Source organism: Carassius carassius, chromosome 11 (assembly GCF_963082965.1).
Source record: "Carassius carassius chromosome 11, fCarCar2.1, whole genome shotgun sequence".
NCBI lineage: Eukaryota > Metazoa > Chordata > Actinopteri > Cypriniformes > Cyprinidae > Carassius > Carassius carassius.
Window position 1 is genome coordinate 22873237 of NC_081765.1, and position 19479 is coordinate 22892715.

Genomic DNA, 19479 nt, shown 5'->3' on the forward strand with positions numbered 1-19479 from the left:
ATTCCAACTGCGGGCAGCATAGTAATTAAAGGCGGACTCCCCTTGTTTTGTGTTAACCCTTGGTATTTCTAACTGACTCGATCCTAGTGATCTGAGTGCTCTGTTAGGTTTATATTAAGTGAGCATATCTGCAATATATTTAGGTCCTAGGTCATTTACTTACTTATATTATATACGAGTAAAAGTACTTTAAAATCAATCCTAAATGTAACTGGAAGCCAGTGTAAGGACCTGAGGACTGGTGTGATATGCTCAGATTTTCTGGTTCTAGTCAGAATTCTGGCAACAGCGTACTGGATGAGCTGCAGCTGTCTAATGGTCTTTTAGGGAAGGCCGGTGAGGAGCCCATTACAATAGTCAACCCTGCTGGTGATAAAGGCATGAACAAGTTTCTCCAAGTCTTGGCTGCAAACAAAACATCTAATTCTTGCAATGTTTTTTAAATGATAGTATGCTGATTTAGTTAATGCTTTGACATGACTACTGAAACTAAGGTCTGTCTCCAGAATCGCACCAAGATTCCTTACTTGAGTCAAGGTATGCATTCACCTTGAAAACTTCATTTTTAAAAGAAAATGCAATGACTTCAGTTTTTTCCTTGTTTAACTGAAGAAAGTTCTGGCACATCCAACTATTAATTTCATCAATGCATTGGCAGAGGGAGTCAATGGGGCTGTAGTCATTTGGAGATAAGGCTAGGTAAAAATCTGGGTATCATCAACATAGCTGTGATAGGCAATTTGGTTCTTTCTCATTATTTGACTTAGTGGAAGCATATACAGGCTAAACAAGAGCAGTGCAAGAGTTGAGCCTTGTGGGACTCCACATGTCATGGACGTTCACTTAGACTTATGCTCTCCTATACTCACATAATAGCCTCTCCCTTCTAAGTATGACCTGAACCATTTGAGTACCATCCCAGAAAGCCTGACCAAGTTTTCCAGTCTCTCTAGTAGTATGTTATGATCAACAGTATCAAACGCAGCACTGAGATCTAGCAATACCAGCACCGATATTTTGCCAGAGTCAAAATTTAAGCGAATATCATTTATTATCTTAATGAGTGCTGTCTCTGTGCTGTGATGCGGTCGAAAACCAGATAGAAAATTGTCCAGGTATCCATTTGATTTTAAAGGAGCATTTCACCCGTGGGAACATTGCTCTTCATTGAAAGTGGGTCATATATGTAGTCTAAATCTATTTAAATTTTCGAATTTGGTGCCTTTTTGACCGAGTTAGTACAGAAAGTAACTTTAGGGCTCATTTGTATGGAAAACCACAACTCCCACAATGCAACACATTTGCACAGCTCCACAAGCCACTCCCACTCCCAAGACATTGAGGACACAGTTAGCGATGTATGGTATTTACGTGCCACAGTAGTAAACAATGCCACAGTAAGCTTTTTGTGCATTAAAAAAGGTACTGCACAAACATTTTACAGTTGACGTTACGTAACTTATTAACCGGGAATCATTTCGTGAAATCAATTCTGAAATATGTCTCCAGGACGCCTCTGTCCATATGCGGGGCGAAACTAGGATGGTTCACAACACAAACATCCGTGTCCTTGTCTGCCTCAGACATTTCTTCGAGGAGAAATTGGCATCTTTCAAATTCTTGGCAGCAGACGGACTCTAGCTCTGTGTCCGTAGGAGCACAACGAGAGCACAGGCACCACCAGTCCGCACCAGCTCGAGCACGCCCGGGCTCCTCGGACGCGACAGGCAGGTCTCCGGCCTCGGCTGCAGCCGCCACCTCCTGTTCCTCCATCAGCCTCAGCTGCTCTGCGCTATATTGTGGCTCGTATAGATAGCCACGAACATCTGTTTTGAGCAACAGACTTTGAAAATCCTCTTCTTCCATATCATGAGTTGTTCCTCCAGCCATTCTCGTAAATCTGACTCCATAAGCGCTTGTTAGCTTAGCTACATAGCTTCCAAACAAGATGGCGGATTTTCATTTTCGTTTCTGTAAGTTTAGTCCCACCCACTGATCTGTAATAGGCCTGTAGGGTGAGTGGGTCCCACCCCCTGGAATAATAATAAGCTAGTGTGTGTAGTCTCTACACTTTTCAATGAATTTTGACTTCCTGCTTATTATGACGCAAAATGACGATTTTTACGTCATAATAAGCAGGAAGTAAAACACTTAAATCCTTATTTCTCCCATCTCAGGGAAAAATAAAGGAAAAATCCATGATCATTATAATATATGACTGGGTTTCTAACAATACAAAGCTAAATGCAAATGGGTGAAGTGATCCTTTAAGTATTTGTTCAGCTGAATAAAAACTACCTTTTCTATAATTTTGCCTATGAAAGGAAGATTACAGTAGTGGCCAAATGTTTTGAGAATTACATAAATATTAGTTTTCAAAAAGTTTGCTGCTAAACTACTTTTAGATCTTTGTTTCAGTTGTTTCTGTGATGTACTGAAATATAATTACAAGCACTTCATACATTTCAAAGGCTTTTATCGACAATTACATGACATTTATGCAAAGAGTCAGTATTTGCAGTGTTGGCCCTTCTTTTTCAGGACCTCTGCAATTCGACTGGGCATGCTCTCAATCAACTTCTGGGCCAAATCCTGACTGATAGCAACCCATTCTTTCATAATCACTTCTTGGAGTTTGTCAGAATTAGTGGGTTTTTGTTTGTCCACCCGCCTCTTGAAGATTGACCACAAGTTCTCAATGGGATTAAGATCTGGGGAGTTTCCAGGCCATGGACCCAAAATTTCAACATTCTGGCCCCAAGCCACTTAGTTATCACTTTTGCCTTATGGCACGGTGCTCCATCGTGCTGGAAAATGCATTGTTCTTCACCAAACTGTTGTTGGATTGTTGGAAGAAGTTGCTGTTGGAGGGTGTTTTGGTACCATTCTTTATTCATGGCTGTGTTTTGGGCACAATTGTGAGTGAGCCCACTCCCTTGGATGAGAAGCAACCCCACACATGAATGGTGTCAGGATGCTTTACTGTTGGCATGACACAGGACTGATGGTAGCGCTCACCTTTTCTTCTCCGGACAAGCCTTTTTCCAGATGCCCCAAACAATCGGAAAGGGGCTTCATCGGAGAATATGACTTTGCCCCAGTCCTCAGCAGTCCATTCACTATACTTTCTGCAGAAGATCAATCTGTCCCTGATGTTTTTTTTGGAGAGAAGTGGCTTCTTTGCTGCCCTTCTTGACACCAGGCCATCTTCCAAAAGTCTTCGCCTCACTGTGCATGCAGATGCGCTCACCCCTGCCTGCTGCCATTCCTGAGTAAGCTCTGCACTGGTGGCACTCCGATCCCGCAGCTGAATCCTCTTTAGGAGACGATCCTGGCGCTTGCTGGACTTTCTTGGACGCCCTGAAGCCTTCTTTACAAGAATTGAACCTCTTTCCTTGAAGTTCTTGATGATCCTATAAATTGTTGATTTAGGTGCAATCTTAGTAGCCACAATATCCTTGCCTGTGAAGCCATTTTTATGCAACGCAATGATGGCTGCACGCGTTTCTTTGCAGGTCACCATGGTTAACAATGGAAGAACAATGATTTCAAGCATCACCCTCCTTTTAACATGTCAAGTCTGCCATTCTAACCCAATAAGCCTGACATAATTATCTCCAGCCTTGTGCTCGTCAACATTCTCACCTGAGTTAACAAGACGATTACTGAAATGATCTCAGCAGGTACCTTAATGGCAGCTATGAAATGCAGTGGAAAGGTTTTTTTGGGATTAAGATAATTTTCATGGCAAAGAAGGACTATGCAATTCATCTGATCACTCTTCATAACATTCTGGAGTATATGCAAATTGCTATTATAAAAACTTAAGCAGCAACTTTTCCAATTTCCAATATTTATGTAATTCTTAAAACTTTTGGCCACGACTGTAGATATTGGTCTAAAATTGCTCAAAATAGTTTTACCAAGATTGCTCTTTTTCAGGAGAGCCTTAACAACTACAGTTTTCAGGGAGTTTGGAAATGTCCCAGAAAGAAGTGAGGCATTGACCACTTCTAAAAGATCTGCTTCTAAAAACTTAAAAGCACACTTTTGAAAAAAGATGTGGGAAGTGTGTCAAGATAGCAGGTTGACGATTTTAGGTGCAGTACTATGTCTTCCAGAATTTTGCTATCAATTGCTTCAAAAATAGACATAGTATCTTTTTGATATTGTGGCCGAATCTGTCTGACCTCTGCATTACTTGAGGATGTGCAAATCGCCTTCCTGATATTAATGATTTTCTCAGAAAAGAAGGAAGCAATCTGACTTGGGGGGTTTGTCAGTCTCTCAACAGTGGCAAAAGAGTACGAGTGTTATTTAAGTTACTGTTTATAAAGCAAGTGACAGCTATTTCTAAATCGGCTAGTTGTTTCAGCAATATTGGAGAAGGGAATCAGTTTCTCACTCTTCTCTCCAGAACAGTGGGTTGATATTATCCAGGTCACGTTTTAGAAGTGATGTGTGGGATTGATTTTGTCAGTTGCAGCTCTTTAATGGGTGGTGGCTTAGTGTACATCTGTGTGCTAGTCAATGTGGTCTTCAAGGTGAATATTGGGGTTTAGTGTCATTTCGCTGCATTAGCATGTTGTTTAAATACAATCCTTCTTAGTGCTTGATGGTGCCTAACATTCACCCACTATTCTTTGCTGATGCAGTCTTGCCATGTTTTGTGTCCATGATCATAATTATAAAGGCTGTTGTTCATAAAACACCATAAAATTGGACTAAGGTTATAGCAATGTTTTTAGGATTGTTTAATGAATAGAAAGTTCAAAATAACATCTTTTTGAAAAAGAAATGTGCTTTTATCATTATACATGCCTTAACTGTCATTTTCTTCAATTTACTGCATCTTGCTTCATTAAAGTTTTATTTTTTCTTCTTACCCAAAACTTTTGAATTATGTATGATGTTTTCCATAATAATGTTAAGCAGCAAAAGTTGGTTTAAACATTGTGAAGATGACATAGTAAACAAAGAAATGTTTCTTCAGCAACAAATCAGCATATTAGAATGATTTATGAAGGATCATGTGCTACTTAAGAGTATTAAGTAAGTAAGTAAGTATTTAAGCAATTAATGTTGCATCCATTTTTTTCCTGCCATCCTTTGGCTACAGTTACAGTAGACTACATAAACGTGCTATCAAGCATGATAAGAGACAAAAGAGAAGTTAATTTGGTACTGCTGTGCAGCCTGTGAAGCAGATTTCTGTGAACATGGGCATCTGCCACCCGCACACAGAAAGTTGATTCAGACAGTATGCATACTGAGTTCTCTTTTGTTCTTCGATGAATTGTATTGTGAAACCTGCTGCAAGTCTATGTAAATCAAAGAAAAAAAAGAAAAACAGAAATCCATCACTGCGCTGCTGACTGATTGACTTTTATACCTTGAATAAAGATTAATCTATATTCAATTTAAAGTTTATGTATATACAGTACAATTTAGTTTATGTATGTTTTAAGTTCACTTTAAAAGTTGTTATATTTTTCAAAGACTATTAAATGTTACAAATAATAGCTTTAAATTATACTGTAAAATTGAATGGCTATAATTAATGGCAAAAAAAATGAGGAAAAATGCATTTAATAGACATCAGCAGCAGTATTGATATCAGTGATACTGGTCTTCATTAATAGGCAATTTAGTAAAAAGATACCAATAAAAAACATTTAAAATATACCATATATTTATGACATTATAAATAATTAGTTATTTTTAATAATATAATTTAATATAATCACAATATATTTATTTTATTCAAATAAATGCATGTTTGGTAAGTGTAAGAAACTTAAAAAACAATAAAAAAAATCGTAATGATTCCACATTTTTGACCAGTTGTGTGTGTGTGTGAGTGTATAAATGCATACTGCCCTGCTGATTAAAAGGTAAACTTCAGTCAGGTGTGAAGAGTGGGGCGAGGCTGAGAGCCGTGGGAACGGAGCGAGGCTGGTGAAGTGATTGAGAAATGAGCGACACCTGCTCCACTCACCGGTCTCCAGTCCCACGGAGGAGATGGAAGGATACAAAAGAGGAGCGATGACAGTGAAGGACGAAGGATTTTTAAAGTGTCCTTTGAATTGAAATAAAATAAACACAAAACAGCGCGACAGCCCCTTGCGGACAACTGCCTCGCACAAACAAAACCAAACACAAAATAAAACCCAGGCCTGGTCCTCTCTCATCCTTCACTGTCGTAGCTCCTCTTTTGTATCCTTCCAATCTCCTCAATGGGACTGGAGACCAGTGAGTGGAGCAGGTGTCGCTCATTTCCAAATCACTCCACCGGCCTCGCTCCGTTCCCACGGCTCTCAGCCTCGCCCCACCCCACTCGTCACATCCGGATACACAAAAAAATGGCTTATTTCTATACAGAGATGTGAAGCTGTGGGTTTCTCAATTTCATTTCCTTCTTTTTTTATTTCTGTAGCACATGCATGATAAAACCTGATGAAAGCCATAAAACCATCTTGCCTTGGCTCTATCTCGCTTTGGCTGTCCTGGGCCTTCCAACCAATGGAATAGTCTTGGTGGATCTTTGGAGATCAGAGAGGACACCCACTATCATCTTCACTTTGAACATAATCATATCAGACCTGCTGATGTGCTTCAGTTTTTTCATCAGAATAGCCTACTACAAAGAAAACACCAACTGGCAGTCTGGAACTCCAGCATGCAAAGCAGCAGAACTGATCATTTTCTCTTGCTTCTACATAAACCTTTATTGCAACATGGGCTTTCTTTTGTGGACCAGCATTAATCGCTATACCACAGTGGTAAAACCAGGCTACGCCTTATTTAAGGTTTTTAAACATACACAGTCTTGTTGGATCCTCTGCTTTTTAACCTGGTTAATTGTCATCATAGTTGTGGGGGCTAGTATGGGGGTTAAACTGAGGCTACAAATGAATGGGACCTGCTTTGACCAAGTTGTCAATAGTTACATTTTCTATAAAAATAAGTTTAATACTATCCACTGCTTAGGTACGTCAGCATTCTTCTTCATTTTGTGCTTGATGTTGGTCAGCTATAGCCTGCTGGTCTTCCATCTGCAGAAGGTAAGGGGAAGAAGTCTAGTCGGTGCTGGATATGGGCCCGGAGGAGGTCTAAAGGTTCGTAGGAAGATCCTGGCCTCGGTCATAATGTTTGTACTCTGCTTCCTACCCTACCACGTGCAAAGGATCAACTTATTAATATCAGAGCATGAAAACTGTCAGGCAGAGTTCAGGATTAAAATGTGCACCATCTTCATTGCAGCTCTCAGCTGTTGCCTGCATCCTGTCCTCCAGCTGGTGTTCCGTTTGCGCTGCTGTCGGGCCAATCGCAACAACAGGGCCAAACCCAAACCTGACTACTCCAAGAGCCTGGACACACCTCAGATACATACTATAAATGTGACAGAACACATTGAAGAGGCAAAAAAAAATCAACTGAACGAAGCTGCAAACAAACTGAAGAATGAAAGAGAAAAAAAGTTTGCTTTTCCTGTGTGATGCATGCGGTGATCTGTGAAACACGCTTACCTCGGGGAACTGTGTTTTGCAATCATTTCTCTTAAGCAGAAGCAAACATTATGGCCAATGTACATGATAGCATGGTACCTCAGCATATTAAGTTACTTTTTAGTACTTTTTTCAATATACAGTACATAGTATACAACAACAGTCCTAACTGAATACGTTGAAGCAACTTTTTCTGTATTAATGCCAACTAAACTATTATTTCAGTAAGGCTTTGTGTTGATATTGTGCTATCTGCTTTTGTATTTATTAATTTATGTATTAAATATTGCAGGCACACAATATATACTTTGCATAGTCAAATTGCATTCATTACAATTTAATGTTATTCACAGAAACCATTTTTCTCAAAGTAGGTTGTCTAAATTTTCTCCAGAGATATCACCGACACTTAAAATGTCCACAGGCAGAGGTGAGGCTTAGCCATCAGTTCCTCACGTCACAAACTTTATGGAACTTATATTTTGGTCGTCTTTCTGGGGTATTTAAAAGAGTTAAAAAGGCAATGCATTGTTTGTTGTGGTGCCAGTGGGTCTGAACAAAGTAGTACAAGAGGAACCCCTCAGCATGTTACTTGCAAGATGTCTGATTTTACAACAGAGCTCAGATACATTCAAATTCTGCACAGAATTCTCTGTTATAAAAAGATCAAACAGCACTGAGGTAATTCAGAAAAACAGAAGTAGTAACCCACATGGTGCTGTGGCAGAAACAGTCGGATGTTATTAACTACATAACTCATTTCAGAGTTTGTACAACCTTTTTAAGGAGGAAATGTAAATAATTTACATTGACTTTCAAGTATTTCACACAACTAGCCAGTACTTTAAAGCTCTAAAAATAAAATAATTTTAAATGGAATTTTTAGTTATTGTGGTAAACAAACACTTGTGTAAAATAATAATAAAAACAAAAATACATCAAATTACCACAATAACCAGCAGATGGCAGCAGAGGAACATTTATTGGTCGTTCCTTTCTACTTTTTGCTTTATAATTTGATATTATAAAATCACTAATTTCTTCAAAACTTTGCACACTTTTCTCTATGAAGTAAGAAAAGTCACAAAGTGCCTTGAAAAACAAACTTAGAATCAGAATCACACATAAAGCAAGAGTACTCCTCTTATAATTACTGAAGTTGTTAGTCAGTTCCGTATAATGTTATAGACGAATAATGATACATTTAACTAGAATAGAATACATTTTTTTCCATATAAAATTATACTTTGCAAAAGTTACTGGTTTTTAAAAAAGTAAATGTTGCGTGCTTCCCTACTCAAGCTCAGTGCTCTACTGTCAAATGTGTATTACCAAAGAAAAAACTTTTAATATTATTAGAAAGTGAAATTATTAATGCAAAACAATAATAATTTATATAATAAAATACCCCTACACACCATGTGATTTACATAAGGAGTAATAATGCACACCCGAGATGTATGGGCCGGAGTTAATTATTGCACTTATACTATGGTTACAAACCTAAGGACATCGTTTAACTGATATATTTCAAGGCATTCCTCCGTTTTTTGTCCTTAAAACCCTTGTGTGTAGGGTTGATTCCTTATGCATCTCATCCAACGCCTGCATTCCAAAACGTCATTTTAGACCTACAGTAGTAACAGAGACATGAGCCGTTGATGGCAGACTAATGCAGTTAATAATAAAGTTATTAGAGAGAGAGAGAGAGAGAATAGGCGTGTGAATGGATAATAATAGAATAAAAGTATTGTTGTTTATAATATTTATTTGCTTGGCCAGTATCATTGTGGGTTTTAGTCATTTTGCTGTTGTAGGCTGTAAAGACCTTTGAAATAACTGAAATAATTTGGTGAAGTGATATGGCCGTGTAATGCGATCAAGACCTGCTTGAAACTACGTTAACCGTGCATTTCCCTGAAAATAATCACAGACCTTAAAACGTTCGTCAGCCAATCAGATTCAAGCATTCAACAGCCCCATAATGTAACAAGAAATAAACATGTGTAATATTATTAGAAAGTGCAGTTATGAATGCAAAATGACTTTCATTTTATGATAAATAATCTTTATTTTTAATACCTCCAGACACCTGCTCCCCAGTGCTACCAAATAATGCTCTTGGTACCAGTGCTCTCAAATGTTAGTCTGGAGCCCTGCTGAGCCAGTGGCAAGTTTTGATACGTGGATCATGGATTTGGGCAAGGTTTTGCATTTGGAAGGGATTTGTTTTATTAAGGAAAAGAAAGAGCATGTCTTTTTGAGTATCATTTACTAATCTAACAGGTAAATCTGATGAATTTATTGGTGCATTACAGTAGATGTACTGTTACTCAGATTATGCGTACACACATTTTTTCTTTTGTTGTTGTTGTTTTGTTTTCAATGTCACTGGGATGTTAACTCGTAACCACCCAGGGTTGTAATGCATGGTTGAAAAAAATTATTATATATATATACACAAATAGGGGAAACCAGCTCTGTAATCCACATTCAGGTATTGTTGTGTGCGAAAACTACAATAAATTATGTTTCTTAAAAAAATTGCATTCATAAAATAAATCAATGTGATTTTAACATTTGTTTTGTATAGTCCTTTCATTAAAAGGTCCTTCATAAGAGGTCATGAGGAGACCATTAAAAATCCTTCATAGGTATTCAAGAGCAGATGTGACTTGAAGTTTTACAAAAAGTCTAGATGATACTCAAATGTCTTTTCCAAAAAATTCCCTAGGTTTTCCTCCATGTACCAATTATTTTAACAATTCTATAAAACATTTGTTTATGAGCTAATTTATGAAGCAATGATTAAATAACACAAGCATATTTTACAGTTTCACAGTAGTTCTACAATCAGGAGCCTCGCAAAAGACACTCACACTCAGACTGTCACTTCCTTTAGACAGCCAGTCAAGGGAGGGGGTCCAAAACATACAGCAGCTACTTAACAGATGCCTGTTAAACATATCAGTTACTGCATTTGGAGAGGTAAGTGTATTATATTGCATTTATTATGCATTATATTCTTACTCTTATATTGTTATTTAGAAATTAAAGTCATTTAGAATTAAAACCAAAACACTGTAAAATATTAGTTTCAACTACTGATTTCTTTATTATAAAAATCTAAAAGTCTATTTATCTTGGAAACTATAGTAAATATTCAACAGTATTTTTTTAATGAAAAGTCCACGTATTAAATTTATGGATCAAATTTATCCAGGATAAAGATAAGAAAAAGACAAAAAAAAAAAAAAACAAGTAAATAAAACGGCAAAACTTTTGCTGTTGTTGCTGCTGTGAAATGCTGTAAAAACTCAAGCACACTTTACTGCTGAGAAAACTGCTGGATTAACGACTACAGATTATCTGCCAACATTATATATAGAAATCTATCTTAATATTTTTCAAATAGCTTAATAATCTCGTTTTCCTGATAATAGTGCATGTCTGCGTGCTAAAAAAAACCTTGACTTATTGTGAAAGTGGTTTATCAGCTTCTGCAATTGGCTTTGAATATCGTTTACATTTCTGTAAATATTCTTAGTTACTTCTGTAAATACAGGAAACAGGAAGCACAGTTTTTTTATTAGTATGTAATTTTCACTTACAGTATGTACTAACAGTAAACCCTTAATTTTAAGTTAAATTGTTGTATCCTTAACTCATTTTTAACAGTAATATAACTATTTACATTTTTTCTACCCTTAGCTACTGGGAATCTCTTTTTCTGAGCTCTCAATGGCAAACGATTCACTGAACCTTGCTGAACCTTACCTGTGCCAAACATCCACTACAAACGTAGTTCTGCCCATTATCTACACCATTATGTCTATCACTGGCCTGCCAGGGAATGCTATTTCTCTCTGGGTGTTCATACGCAAAATTGCTGTCAAAACGTCTACTCACATCTACCTGATAAATCTAGGAATCTCAAACTTGCTACTCTGCCTCACCATGCCATTCCAGGCCATATACTACTCACTTGGGACCAAATGGCACCAGCACAACACCATGTGCCGAATGGCAATAAATGGTCTAACTCCAGTGATCCACATCAATATCTGCATTGGCGTGATGATATTGAGCTGGGTGGCGCTCAGTCGCTTCGCCTCGTTGATTCAACACTCCCATGCTGACCGTCCAAGCCGGTGGCTAAAAATTATACCAGGTGCCTTCCTCTGTCGAAAACGACAAGTGAAACTGGCCTATGCTCTGTGCCTGGTCACCTGGGCCATCGTAACCATAGCGGTCATTTCCTTTGTGGTGCTGTACTCGATCAGTGTGAAGCACAGCAATGAAATGTGTTACAGCGTAGCAGTGGAGGTTGGTGGGGAAGGATCTCATGTCTTCGCATTAGTGGCCGTTTCACTGTTCTTTGTCTTCTTCCTGTTGGTCTTATGCCCTTACATGGCCGTGATCAGGCACATCTGGAGGTCCAGAAGAAGCACAGTCATTTCAGACAACCAGCGAGTATATGCAAGAGTGTTTCGGAATATTATTGTCATTATGGTGGTGCTGGTGGTCTGTCTCCTGCCGCACCACATTTATAAAGCCATCTTCATTCATATCATCAATGAGCAGTCTTGGTCTGCATCACCACCAAAAGACGCTTGTCATCCACTATCCATGTATGTGGAGTTGAAGAACATCCTGCTCTGTTTAGCAACTCTACGGTGTAGCACAGACCCCATCATGTACTTCCTGCTGGACAAGATGTTTCGTAACCATGCGCTTAGCCTGCTGAGATTACACGTTAGTGCAAAAGACAGTCAGTCATCAAAGTCTAATGTGGGACAGTTATCTCTGGTAACAAGTGGGTGTCTTTAGACATTACTTGAGTAGATACTATACACGGACATAAAGGAGTCTCACTGTGAGATCCCTAAATATTTAGCTCTGGTTCAGGGAGAAACCGACACAAATCAGACTTGTGCTTCCGTTCCCACACTGGTTTGAATCACTGGAGTACTTTATGTAGCTTTAAAGACAATCTCAGACTTTCCTTTTCTGTTCAAAATATTTAGTTCTTACTTAACTGGAGTCATTAATTGAGAAAAATGATATCTGTGAAGTATTTCAATCAGGTTTTAAAGGCACAATATGTATCACTATAATATGTAATCACTATATCTATGTTATATATTTTTTTTAATTGTGTACTTACATTATTCCTTGATCGAGACTATTATATTTGATATCTATATAGTTTATATTAGTTTTATACCTCAATCAATAACTTAGTTATGGATCATGGTTATGCTTTGCCTGCACGTTCTGTGAAGCGCAAATGTACGGGTAATAAATGACCCGAGAAGGTTTTGGGACAAGAGAAGAAACAAGACACGGGTAAATATTGGAGTTGCATTTCCAAGATAGAGAGAGCTTCGTGACAAACTGAAACTACAGAGAGATGCCGAACTCGCTTGCATTCTAATAAACAGGTATGCATCCATTCAGCTAACTAACGTTATATCTATCCGTATATTTTGTGAAACGATGATGTCTTGTGTAAAACGCAGACGGACTAGCTCTCATGTATAGTATAATGTAAAACCACATTTGTTCTATATCTAGCTGGATAAAGTAGCTTCAAATGCAGTTCACTATCTTGTTCGATATCATAGTATAAACGTAATTATAATTATTAACGAAAGGTGACCGAGTTTTTTTTTTTTTTTACATATATTATAACTAGCTAGATGGAATATTGATTTGATAGGGGTCTGATAATTCATATATCTCTCCGTTCGAAAAGACGTGATTGTCAAAATACTAAGTTAGAATGAGTGAGGAATGTGGGGAGCGACAGAGCGCGTGTTCCAATGAACAACAACTCCCATGAGCCCACGCTCTTTCCCGACGTCATCAAAGTACGGCTTTTGTTATTATTTTGATCACTGACCCCTGGTGGCCAAAAATCCCATACTGTATGTTTAAAAATCACCATAGTACAGAAATTGTGATTTTTTTTGCCAATGGATGCTGGTAATGTGATGATACTTTTGCTTTTAGATCTTATGGCAATGTTTCATACAACTGATCTCCCGTCTTGAAACGTGCTGGCATTTCTGGAAATGCCATAAATTGTCAGAAATCATTTTGAAATTTAAGTTTACGACACCAAGACCTGAAATTTCTGTCATAATTTTTGTCAATCTAAACATTAATGGCTTTCCCTCTTCTGTTGTCTCAGTGTTTTTTTGTCAATAAAGTCAGCATGAAATGGAAATTCACAAATTCTCCAATCATTTATTCCACCTAAAACCTGTCTCTTTCTTACAACTGACAAGAAACTTGCAGTCAGATGAGTTTCCATCCAATCACAAACCAACTATTTGAACTAAGTACCTGTAATAGATTTTTCCTTCTTTGATAAGATTGTTCATTTGGATGTATGATATAGAAATAATTTTTTTTGCTATTTATGTTTCATCACAACTTTAGAAAGTCATACACATTTGGAATGACATGGGGGTAAATTATAACAGAATGAAAAAATATTTTTTTTGAACTACAGTGTACCTTTGACGTGTTTTTTCACATATTTACAGCATGCCACATTTTTACTTTTAATGATTGTACTGACATGTCAGGTTGCTTTTCAAACATATGTTATTGTTACAGGTCGTTGTACATGCAGGACAGCTTGTTTCCTTTTTTGTTACATTATATTTACTCACTTTCCTGTTTCTATTTGCATGCTGGTTACTGTGGTAAATGTAATGGGCTTACAATTTCTGTACTAGCTGTATAAACAAGAGTGCTTGCAAATGGTGCTTTTACTTTTCTGCAGCACACTTATATGTCACAGGTAAAGATGCATGATGGAGTAGGTATCCATCTATGTTTCTAATGACAGCAGCATTAAAGGCCATTACAGTACAGACAGTAAATATTAGAGTCTATCAGGAGCTTCAACGTCTGCATCCATATTCCTATAAAATAGCAAGATTATAGTTATCTATTTTGCCTTTGCAAAGTTTTCCAGATCACTGATAATCTTTGGTTTTCACATTGCCACTGCTTTCTTCAAATTCAACCAGATATTTGCAATGAGAATTAAGCCTGGAGACTGAACAGGTCACTCAAGTACATTCTATGACTGATCCCTGAACCAAGCAGAAGTAGATTTGGATGTGTACTGTACTTTGGGATGACTGTCCTGCAGGAAAGTCCACTGATCATCAGCTTAAGTCTTTGCACCAAAGGCATCACAATTCTTGTCAAAATGGCCTGATACTTCAAAGAATCCATGATGTCCTTCATACAGTCATGACTTCCACTTCCTGCTACAGTAAAGCAACTCCATAACAGGACTGATCCACATCCAATTTTGATGATGGAGATGGTGTTCTTCTGCTTATGAGCTTTGCCTTTTTTGCAGCAAACATACTGCTGATCCATGGGTCCAAAAAGTTCCTGTTTGGTCACATAACTCCATAAAACATTCTTGCAGAGCTCCACAGGTTTACACAAATTAATTTTATCAAGTTCAAGTTGGCCTTTTGTTCTTCTTGATCAAGAGTGGTTGTGACGAGTGGGGCGGGGCCGAGGGATGTGGGAACGAGCGAGGCCGGTGGAGTGATTGGGAAATGAGCAACACCTGCGACCCACCACCGGTCTCGAGTCCCACAGAGGAGATGGAAGGATATAAAACTGGAGCGATGAAAGTGAAGGACGAGAGAGGACCAGGCCTGGACTTTATTTTGTGTTTTGGTTTTTATTTGTGCACATCAGTTGTCCGCGAGGGGCTGATGCACTGTTTTGTGTTAATTTTGTTATTAAAGTCTTTCATTTGATTGTCCGCCGGTTCCCACCTCCTTCTTCCCGATGATTATTAAGGTTTAATTCGTTAGTGGTATTCTGCAAGATGTCTCAACATGAAGGTCATACTTGTCTAGTTTTCTTCTTACACACTGCATTGAAATGGTTTTCCTCCTTTCATCGGGTCATCTTGCAAGTCTTTGGCTGTACATTGCAGGTTTTTCTCAGGTGCTCTGATTAAACATTTTATGATATTGTGCTTTTTCTTCAGCACCCTCAAAGGTTTTCTGGTACAACACACTTAGGAACACTTAAGTTTAGGAATAAGGATGAGAGCTGTGTCTCTAGGATCTTTCAATGTCTTGGAAATCTTCATTATAGCCTTAGACTTTGTAAAGTAATACAATATGTATTCTCTTTAGCTTTTGTGAGATCTCTGTTGACATTTTTGCTACTCAACTTCAGCACATGCATGGGCCATACTGTATGTGTAACAGCTCAAGCTAATTCTGTTTTTAATAGAGTTTCTAAAGGCTTGTGTTTTGAGGCTGTTTTATTCCCCACCATTCAAATAAGTGATTTAAAAACAGCAAGGTTGAATAGGTGTTATAATAATGAATAATAATAATATATGAATAATTGTGACATAGCAGTATTATTAAAAAATCTTATAACTCAAAACTATTACATTATATATTGACAATATCACTTTTAATATGCCAAAGAACTGTTATAGATGCAATTTTTTTTAAACCTGGATCTTCAGAAAAGCTTGTATTTTTAAAGTACTGCAGTCTCTGAGGGGTTGAGTAATTTTGATTGCAACTGTAGCTAGCTCCATAAAGCTATTTTGTCAGAATATAGTCAGTGATATAAAAGGCAAAGCTTAGTATCAGTGTATCCAGACAGAAAACTTAAAAGTTAAAAGGAAACCATTTGCTTTGTGTAGTATCAAATGGTGCATGGTGCATATACTAAACATACAAAGCAAATTATAATAATTACAAATTATAAATGGTAAAACTTTCTTTCTTGATTCCTTTAAAGAACGCAATTTATTATATATAAAAATCTTTTGTAACATTATTCAACTTTGTTACTTTTGACCAATATAATGCACCCTTTCAGCATTAATTTATTAAAAATAAAAATACGAGTGAAGACTCTGACTTTTGTAGATTTCGATCATTTATGGTTTGAGACAAATCCAGAATTTTAGGTAAATTATGATTCACAGACTTTTGTCATCAGGATCATCTTATATCAGATCTTATTATAAGATCTGATTGCTCTGAGGCTGGTGATGGTAGATTTGCATCTCAGAGGCATCACACCCTGAAGTTGCAAATACCTAATTTTCTCTTGCAAATCACATATATAAGTATAAAGCCAGATACATACATAAGTAAAGTAACACAAGTAAAATTTAAAATGCTTATACTGCTCATTACACACTGTCAAAATTTTCACCAAAGTTTGTGTTTGCATTTATCGATGACAGTTCAGTGGTACACAGAATGTATTTATTAATTAAACCAGCGATTGTTATGTCTGATCAATGCCAAATATTATTGGTAGTGAAACATATTTTGAGCGGTAAAAATAAATGTAGCGAAATTTTATTTTCATGTTTAACTTTTTTAATTGTCACATTTATTTTTGAAGTGGTGTTACTGTACATGTTTGAGGTTTGTATTCAAAAGCTTGTTACATGTCTAACAGATTCAGATACTGTAAATAAAGTTTTCTTTAAAAAAAAAAAAAAAAACATATGTACATTTCTTCAATACAGGTAAACCAAATGTCCTGGCTTGATAATAAATTTCATTAGCATAGCAGAATATATGAAGATTTTTTCCTGTAAGCATCTGCGATTTTTGGGAGACATGTTTTCTATAGTTCTACAGTTATAGGTTGAGTTATAGGTTAGTTCAGCTCTTAATCAATTGATTGTCAGCACTTTATATTAGTTTCCCTTCTACTGAAGGCTGAAGGATATTTATGAGAAATTAGCCCAGTTTACTCTTGAAGTGTGATGGTAGGCTGGCACCATACCATAGAAGGAGGAAGTTGCAAAAGTGTGAAAACTGCTAAGACATGTAAATGTGTAAAAAAGAAAAAAAAGTTTTTTTCATCTGTTTTTTTTTAATTATACAGGATTTCTGGGAAATGTGTTTGCTGCGTTCTCTTATGTCCAATAAATTTACACACTGGTCTGTTATTGTTGGGACATTTCCACGGCTCTAAAGATGATGTGGCACAAAACGAAACATGATTAGTTACTTTACCTGTCAGTCATGTTGGCTCTTAGTTGGTCCTTGGCCATTCAAAGCAGCCAAGGTTCACAAACCTAATGCTATCAGTCTAAAGGTCTGGCTATGTGATACTAGAGTTTGGTAAACCTTACATTCATCTGAAGCACTAAGACACCACTGAGGCTACAGTACCTTTACGTCCCGGTGAATGATGTTGTTGTCATGGCAGTACCGCAAAGCCTCTAGGATCTGTCTCATGTAGTGACTAAAACAGAAGGAGAGCATGGAAAATGAGAAAGAGAGAAACCCATATTAACTTCAAATTTTCAAATGCTCATTTTGTTTTGACAATATTCAAATATTGTCCTATCGAAACAAACCATACATAAAAGGAAAGCTTATTTATTCAGCTTTCAGATTATGTATACATATAACTTTTGGCCCTTTTGACTGGTTCTGTGGTCCAGGGTCACAATTTTGAGATCAATTTCCACTTATTTTAAAAAGGGAAATACTGACATGGATGTTTAGAGAGCAGAGGTTTTTCTTTTTTTCACCTTTTTTTTTATGGAAGAGATGGACTTTTTTTGTCTTTATTATTATTTTGTGCTGTACCATTTGATTGCAGTGTTATTTCTGTTTCAAAAGGCAGCAATAAATAACATGTGTTCATGTGATTTTATACATTTGTAGTGTTATGCATAATAATAGTGATAACAGTGAAATAGTGATTATTCTTCAGAATATAATAGTACAAACAAATTCTATAATCGTTGTATCCCTAATGGTGAATAATTTTCTAATTTTGGGGTAAACTATTGCATTAAAGAGAAAAATCTCAGTCTACAACTTTAAGAAGAGCACATGAACAGGAAATGGATTAAATTGTCCTCAAAGGGGTTTACCTGGCTACTGCCTCACTGTAAACAAAACCAGCGTCTGCTCTCTTCACAATCTCAAAGCAGAGATCTGCTCCATCCATGCTGAAAGACAGAACAAGACAGGAAACTCATCAGCAATATAAAGTCAAATACTGGTACAATCAGTTTTAAAATCTAATTCTAATTGAACTTTACAAGAAATAATTACAAATCTAAGATACGAGCCAAATCTATATGGGTGATTCTCATGAAATTTTAGTTACAAAGAATTAAAATATTTTTTTTTTTTGAATGTTTGTATCAACAAATTTCCTAATAACTCATTACATACTTAAAAAATATGTCTGTATGATTAAATTCTAATTACTGAAAAAATATGTTCTCTCTATTACAACTGACCTTAAATTGTTTCGCTGAGTGAGAATGGTGTTGCGGAGGATGAGGAGTCTTAATATGTTTTGCTAACAACTGAGAAGCCATGATGATTTTGCCAATTTTTGACTCAGTGTACATAACCAGACATTAATGAAGTTGTTCATCTAATATTTTTCTAAATGTGGAAAACTACCTGTTTAAGTAATTATAATCAATTTGTTGTGTACATGGTCTAACAAGATAATTTTTAACTGGAAAGATATAAAGAGATCTGCCTACCTAGTTGCTATTTTGAAGATTCTGTCATAAGTGTTGCTTAATTCAAAATTAATTTTATTTAACAATAAAAAATGTATGGTGTAAACGGTCCTTAAAGTGTTGTGGAGGATGAACATGTAGCAGAATATCCATTAACTTTTTTCAGAATATTTTAATTTTAATCTGTTTAAATAACAGCATAACATAAATTCAAAATAATTAATTGCTAGGTTACACTTTGCACAAGATTGAGAACATTATAGTTTTTATTATTGTTTTTTTATATTACTAAATTGCATGTTTAATATCTAAAATAATTAGTGCCATGGTGTTTTAATCATTTTGTAAGAATAATCCATATATTAAACTTTAAAAACTGTGCTGGTATTGTGGTATTTCACTTCGCTGGTACTTGCCTATTATCTCTGAGCACAA

The 19479-nt window shown here is 36.6% G+C and overlaps 2 protein-coding genes across 8 annotated transcripts in view; one reads left to right on the forward strand and one right to left on the reverse strand.

Annotated features, from left to right (window-relative positions):
* Positions 1-19479, reverse strand: part of LOC132153043 (peripheral plasma membrane protein CASK-like) — a 205700-nt gene that overhangs the window by 49120 nt on the left and 137101 nt on the right. For all 7 annotated transcript variants that reach the window (XM_059562184.1, XM_059562181.1, XM_059562178.1 and 4 more), the window contains exons 4-5: positions 18436-18513; positions 17723-17795 (exon numbers count right to left, since the gene is read on the reverse strand). In XM_059562184.1, coding sequence (XP_059418167.1) covers positions 17723-17795; positions 18436-18513 — 151 coding nt within the window. The remainder of the gene's footprint in view (positions 1-17722; positions 17796-18435; positions 18514-19479) is intronic.
* Positions 10222-13593, forward strand: LOC132152490 (probable G-protein coupled receptor 82). The gene is made up of 3 exons (XM_059561252.1): positions 10222-10496; positions 11220-12613; positions 13461-13593. The coding sequence occupies exon 2, from the start codon at positions 11250-11252 to the stop codon at positions 12336-12338; it is 1089 nt and encodes a 362-aa protein (XP_059417235.1). The 5' UTR covers positions 10222-10496; positions 11220-11249; the 3' UTR covers positions 12339-12613; positions 13461-13593.

Bases quoted from the DNA above. Each gene is read 5' to 3' on its own strand.
- LOC132152490 (XM_059561252.1), top strand. From the start codon at position 11,250: ATGGCAAACGATTCACTGAACCTTGCTGAACCTTACCTGTGCCAAACA.